Below are 6,372 nucleotides of genomic sequence, written 5' to 3'. Positions count from 1 at the left end.
GCTACATAGTAGATGTGGAGTAAATTGCTGAATCAGGATCTGAATCTAAGATCCCTAAGACCTAAAGTCAGAGAACTTCAGTTTTCTGCCAGTGGCGGGTCCTCCATCACATTACTTCACTACTACAGAGCTCTTGCCGCACAAAAGGGCCCAGGGTTGAGGACACTATGATGGCAGGGAATCTCCTCCTCCATTCATTCATTTATTTACTCAATCAACAAACATGCAACAGATAAATATGCATCAGAGCTCGGCTTTGGGTCCAACAGGACAGTAGAACTTGTCCAAGGTCATAGCTGTGCGTCCAAAGTTATAACACAAAGAGCAGAATCTAGTGTGGATGACCCACTTATGTTTTTTCTTCAGTGAGTTTCACTGTGCTGGTCAGGTAGGCTTGAAGACGGATGAAGGGAGGCAGCAGAATGGTGGTAAGTGAAGAAAAGCATCAGCATGAAGACACTATTCATCCATCCATCCATCCATCCATCCATTCATTCAGGAAGCCCACCTTGGGCACCGACTCTGCCAGCCTCTGTGCCAAGGGAAGTCAAACTGCATGAGATGCTGACTTTGCCCCGTGGGAGGGAGCTCACAGCCCAGGCTTGGAGACACTGGGAGGCGAGAGAGTTCTGAGTCCAAGTAGGAACAACTCAAATTTGTCTCAGGAACCGTCAGTCAGATGGGAAGAAACGAGTCCTACCTCAGGGGAGACCTGTTTTCCTGGTAAAAACATAGTTCTTGTCCGAGAAAGACCCTCTTCTGATGAAGGAGACTCAGCTCGTCCCAGGAGGGTTCCCAAGGGGATGGGAGGTATAGTCCTTGGGCCCGGGGAGCTCCAGACTGACCTCACTCTGCCCAGGGAGAAGACTATGGTCCAGTGGGCGATATGCAGAGCCCACCCTGTCTACTGGGAGAGGCAGGCTGAATGCATCCACTCAGCACGGATGGGGGACACAGGAGAAGGCCTGCAAACTGAAACAAAGCACCCACTTACACCAAACTTGAACTAGTAAGCCCCTCTGTCTTTCAGAAAACGAGGGGCATATCAACAATGAGTGCTGGAGGAATGGGGGGGTTGTGGGCAAGTGGGAGAGGGGCAGGAACTCTCCTCCCGCCAGAAGGGCATTTCTGGAAGTCTCCAGTTGGTCCTCGACCTGGGCAGCTGCTCTAAGTCTGCCAGCCCCTCAGCTGTCACTCTGCTCCCAAAATAGCAGTGGTTGGGGGGAGGGGAGGAGAATGTTTGTCTGGGAGATGGAGGGGGAGAAGGGGCGTTATAGCTGTGTCTCCCTCCCTTCTGGATCTTTCTCCCGCTCTCTGTGGTATGAGTGCCCGAGTCCAGGACTGCCTCTGAGCTGACCACTGGGGCAGAGGTTAGTCAGCACTTCCCCGTGCAAATGACTATCCACTCTGGGGAGGAGGAGGGCCCTGAGTATCAATGACAGACTCCAGGGGCACCTGCCCCTGTGGCCAAATATGGTCCGGAGCTACTGGCAGGGGTGACAAAACCTCTTGGGTGGGGGAGGGGAGCAGAATAAGGCTTGGTGGCCGGAGGCGGAGGGTTCACAAGGGAGCTCAGCCAAACAGCATCATAGGAGGACAGACCAGGAGCACCGTCCTCTGAGAAAGTGAGCCCGTCTGGAGAGTTCCTCAGACCGGGGAGCGCGAAGAGGGACTGAGAAGAACTTTCAAGGCTTGCCGTGAGAATTCAGGCCTTCGGCGTGGTGGCTTCACCTGTCCGGCTGGGAGGGACGGAGAGGGAGGCTCGGGGGCCCTGAGACTCCTCCAGCCATGTGTTCTGCAAGCAGAAGCTCTAATGTCCTTCTGAGCAATGGATCTGGGGGCAATAGGGGTGGGTCCTTCCCAGGCAGAGCCCTCGCCTTCCATCCTGGTAAGAGCAGGCCCTGGAGCCCCAGACCCCAGGCCGGCAGTCTGGCCCGAGGTCTGGAGTGAAGGGCTGGCCAGACTGAGCTGCCCCTGTCCTGACAGATGGCAGAGGCAGAAGCAGCCCAGCTGAAGGAGGAAGGGAACCGGTATTTCCAGCTACAGGACTACAAGGCTGCAACCAAGAGCTACAGCCAGGCCCTGAAGCTGACCAAGGACAAGGCCCTGCTGGCCACGCTCTATCGGAACCGGGCAGCCTGTGGCCTGAAAACGGTCTGGGGCGGCCAGGGCAGCAGGCTGAGGGCCAGGGCTGGGAGGCAGGGGGGAAGGCAGCCCCCCATCCTGCTGGGCATCAGACCCTTAAGCCCATTTTCCCAGCCCCTTTCCCCTGGAGCCCTCAGGGTGGAGAAGGGTGCCTCCCACTGCTTTCCTGGACCCAAGGCCTGACCCGCTCCTCTGGGAGACAGAAACTCCTCCAGTTGGGAATCAGCCTAACGGGACCTGGCATCACACTGCAGGGGGTGGGGGGGTAGGGGGGGTTTCTATGTTACTTCACGGCATCTTATTAACAGTACTGTGATTCAGCTCTAGTGGTGTCCATATTGCAGATGAAACAAACTCAGGGTTCAGAGGGCTCAGTAACGCTCTGAGATCTCCCAGGGAATTAGTAGCAGAGCCTGGATTCAAACCCAAGTTTGCCTAATGCCAGAGCTCATCCACTCTTCCATACCCAGCAAGGGGCCCTAGGTTCCCTGACAGCCGGCAGCTCCCTGGAAAACCCTCTCTGGCTGTCTCTGCATTGGGCCCGCACTAACCTGGGCTCCTTCTCCTTCCCCATTTCTCAGGAGAGCTATGTTCAGGCAGCCTCAGATGCCTCAAGAGGTGAGTACCCCTCCCCCAACGGCTCCCCCACCCCCACCCCAGCATCCCTGTTTTGTCTAAGAGGCTCTTTGTCCATCGAGGGAATGACAGATTGTGGAAATGCCATCCTAGGGATTGTAGGTGGGTCTTTGGATGTCCAGAGAAGACATCCCTAAATTGCTTTTTTGCAACTTGAATTATATATTAAATCATAGGTTGAGGGAAGTTCATTAAAAATTCTTTTAATGTTTATTTTTGGGAGAGAGGGAGAGAGGGAGAGAGGGAGACAATCTTAAGCAGACTCCATCCAGGCTCTGAGCTGTCAGCACAGAGCCCTACGTGGGGCTCAAACCCACGAGCCATGAGATCATGACCTGAACCGAAGTCAGATGCTGAACGGAGCAAACCACCCAGGTGCCCCTTGGGAGATTCTTTTATTAAAATATGTTTCCAGAAATCCTCGTGTCTTGGTAATGACACACCGTCTGTTGTAATTAGGGTACGCTCATCCTGGGGCTCCCTAGAACCAGGGCATCGGCCCAGTTCACTCTGTGGTATCAGGCTTCATGAGGGGAAAAGGGAGGCAGTAGCCCATTGCACAGAGACTAGGGAGAGATGAACATTAAACAAAGCAAACCTTTACACTTAACTAACTTCAACTTACATTTAAGCCGATGTTGGCTTAAACACATTGTCAAAATGGGAAGGCTTCTCCTGGCTCCAAGTGTTGGCTTTTGATCTGGGTACCATTCTTTTAGAAGAAACAGAGACAGTGTGAAGTGAGCTCAGAAGGGAGGGAGCCAGCTGGAGAGGGGCCTGAAAATACACCCTGTGAAGAGCAGTTGAGGGAAGAGGCAATATTTAGCTCAGAGAAGGCAATCCCCAGGTGGGATGGAGAGCCGCCTTCAAATACCTAAAAGGCTGTCACAAGGAAGAAGGATTGGATTTCATCTCAGGGGTTCCAGGGCTGAACTTAGGATAAAAGGGCAAAGTTGCAGGGAGATATGTTTCTGGTCGGAAGAGGGGAGGGCTTTCTTGATGGAAAGAAATGGCTTGGCTGCCTTGAGTAGGAGGGAGTTCCCCATTGCTGGAGGTATGCGAGTACCCATTGGATGAGTGCTTGGCTGGGATCATGATGTGGTAGAGACTGAAACATCAGGAGCTGGGTGCAATGACCCTGAAGCTCCTGCAACTATGCAGGAGGAGCCTGGGGCCAGGTAGTTCACATGGGTGGATGATCTCCAATGAAGACACAGAAGCCCTGGAATTGGGGACAGTGACAGGGGAGAGCAGATGGCGGTCTGCACCCCAGGCCCCTGAGGCCCCGTCTCCCTCGTTAGCTATCGACATCAACTCCTCGGACATCAAGGCTCTGTACCGGCGGTGCCAGGCACTGGAGCATCTGGGGAAGTTGGACCAGGCCTTCAAGGATGTGCAGCGCTGTGCCACCCTCGAGCCACGGAACCAAAACTTCCAGGAGACCCTGAGGAGGCTCAACACCAGCATCCAGGAGAAGGTGAGCTGGACCCCTACCCACAAGCCTTGGCTGCCTCCCCTAGTAGACACGTTAGGGAAGCGGGACCTCAGAACAGGTGTAACCCGGCCTCCACACTCTTGGATGGAGTGAATGCATGGCACATGCAGCTGCCAGAGAACAGCCGAGCAGATGCACCCAGCTTTGAGTGATCAGAGATGCTTGTTCCAGGGGACCAGCCAGCCAGGACTAGAACACTGGTCTTCTAAATTCCAGATGGAGGCGTTAAAAAAATTGTAACTTAGTGTATATGCAACATGATCTTCCTCTCTTTCTGGGAATACAAAAGCAGTACTGAGGGGAGGGTACTGCTGAATGATAGTGCAAGTAGGAACAGGAAATCGTTTCTAGGAAAATGAACTGGAGTGGAGGAGAACTAGGATCAGAGGTGAGAAATCCTACACCCTAGTCCTGGCTTAGTTACCAATTCTCTTTCTTTCTTTTTAAAATTTGTTTAATGTTTATTGATTTTTGAGAGGCAGAGTGCAAATGGGGCAGGGGCAGAGAGAGAGGGAGACCCAGAATTGGAAACAGGCTCCAGGCTCTGGGCTGTCAGCACGGAGCCTGATGCGGGGCTCGAACTCACGAGCTGTGAGATCATGACCTGAGCCAGTCAGAAGCTTAACCCACTGAGCTGCCCAGGTGCCCCCTACGGGATCACTTGGGGTGTCAGGTCCTCCTCTGTAAGAGCAGGAGGGTAACTGATCACTAAGCCCCTTGCTCCAAGACTCAGTGGGTTCTCTGTGCCTGGAGCAGTTCCATTGCAGGACCACAGCACACTGTCCAGAGTGTGGACTCAGGGGCTGAGTAAACACAAAACTGAGGAGTGACCAGAGAAAGGGTGACAAATGAGACTCCCTGGGAGGAAATGAGCCCCAGATGGAAATAGGCAGGACTGTGGAGGAGCAAAACAAAGTAGTGGGAGGTACAGAAGGAGCCGGTGAATGGTGGGAGTGGGATGGTGGGGCAGTGGGTGATCAGGTAGGACTTTTTATGGTAGATTCAGAGCACTGGGGTTGGGGGTGGGGGTGTAAGGGGTGAGGCAGTCAAACATAATGGATAAAATTACTTTTAGTGTTTATTTTTTTTGAGAGACAGAGTGCGAGCAGGGGAGGGGCAGAGAGAGAGAGAGGGAGACACAGAATCTGAATCAGGCTCCAGGCTCCGAGCTGTCAGCAAGGAGCCTGTTACAAAGCGTAAGGTCATGACTTGAGCTGAGGTGGGCCACTTAACCGAGTGAGGCTCCCAGGCGCCTCCAAACATAATGGTTTTAAATTAGTGAAGAGGTGCTTGAAAATTGCTTCAGGTTTCTGATCTTAGAAATCTAGTTGTTTTAGTTCATATTAAAAGTATGTAATACTAGTTATTTACTAGACTGCAAACTTTGGGTGATGGTCTATAGCTTTCCAAGATTTGTGATGACCAAATGGCATAACAAACTTAACTAGACTGTAAGCCTTGTGGGGTGAGGGCTTGATTTTGTTCACCATTCTATCCCCAGCATCTGCAACAGTGTCTGGCATGTCCTATTCAGTAAAGGTTTGTTGAATGAATGAGTGAATGAATGATAGTGTAGGGGCCCAGAGTAGATACCCTAATATTTACTGACCCTCCTGGAATGTGGACCCCTGCCTGCCTCCTTCTCCACTCCCTCCTTTCTCCTCAGCTTCGTGTGCAGTTCTCCACAGACTCGAGGGTACAGAAGATGTTCGAGATCCTCCTAGACGAAAACAGTGAAGCTGATAAGCTGGAGAAGGTGAGTGCTGGGCAACATCCGGTCAGCAGAGGGCGCACTTGGGACACCCCCCCCCCCATTGGCTGAACTTCCGCTGCAAGCTCCGCCTGATTTCCGGACAGTGCCTCCCTGAGCGGTTGAGAGGAGGGCCTCTCCCTGGAGAACGTGGACAAAAGTGGGCCAGAGGTTAAGCACTTTAGAAAGTCCCCTAATCTTGGCTATGAGGACCAGGACTAGGATGAGACCAATGAGGAGAGAGTCATGTGGCAGGGTTGGAGTTTTTATTTAAATTTTTGAGACTTTGTTCACTATCAATTTTTTTTTGCATTGCATTGATTTTGATATTTTAAAATATTGCATT

At 52.4% G+C, this 6,372-nt stretch overlaps 1 protein-coding gene across 3 annotated transcripts in view; it reads left to right on the top strand.

The window, feature by feature from the left end:
* The first annotated feature begins 1,290 nt into the window (after positions 1-1,290).
* Positions 1,291-6,372, top strand: part of UNC45B (unc-45 myosin chaperone B) — a 30,496-nt gene continuing 25,414 nt past the window's right edge. The window contains exons 1-5 of one of the 3 annotated variants that reach the window (XM_029928411.1): positions 1,291-1,370; positions 1,987-2,154; positions 2,727-2,763; positions 4,083-4,258; positions 5,943-6,032. In XM_029928411.1, the coding sequence (XP_029784271.1) occupies positions 1,987-2,154; positions 2,727-2,763; positions 4,083-4,258; positions 5,943-6,032 (471 nt within the window). In that variant the 5' untranslated portion in view covers positions 1,291-1,370. Of the gene's footprint in view, positions 1,371-1,541; positions 1,698-1,986; positions 2,155-2,726; positions 2,764-4,082; positions 4,259-5,942; positions 6,033-6,372 lie in introns of those variants that run through there. The other 2 variants (XM_029928410.1, XM_029928412.1) reach the window with 2 other exon arrangements.

The sequence above is a fragment of the Suricata suricatta genome, chromosome 17 (genome assembly GCF_006229205.1).
Source record: "Suricata suricatta isolate VVHF042 chromosome 17, meerkat_22Aug2017_6uvM2_HiC, whole genome shotgun sequence".
NCBI classification, from domain to species: Eukaryota; Metazoa; Chordata; class Mammalia; order Carnivora; family Herpestidae; genus Suricata; species Suricata suricatta.
This window is presented reverse-complemented; position numbering and strand designations above follow the sequence as displayed.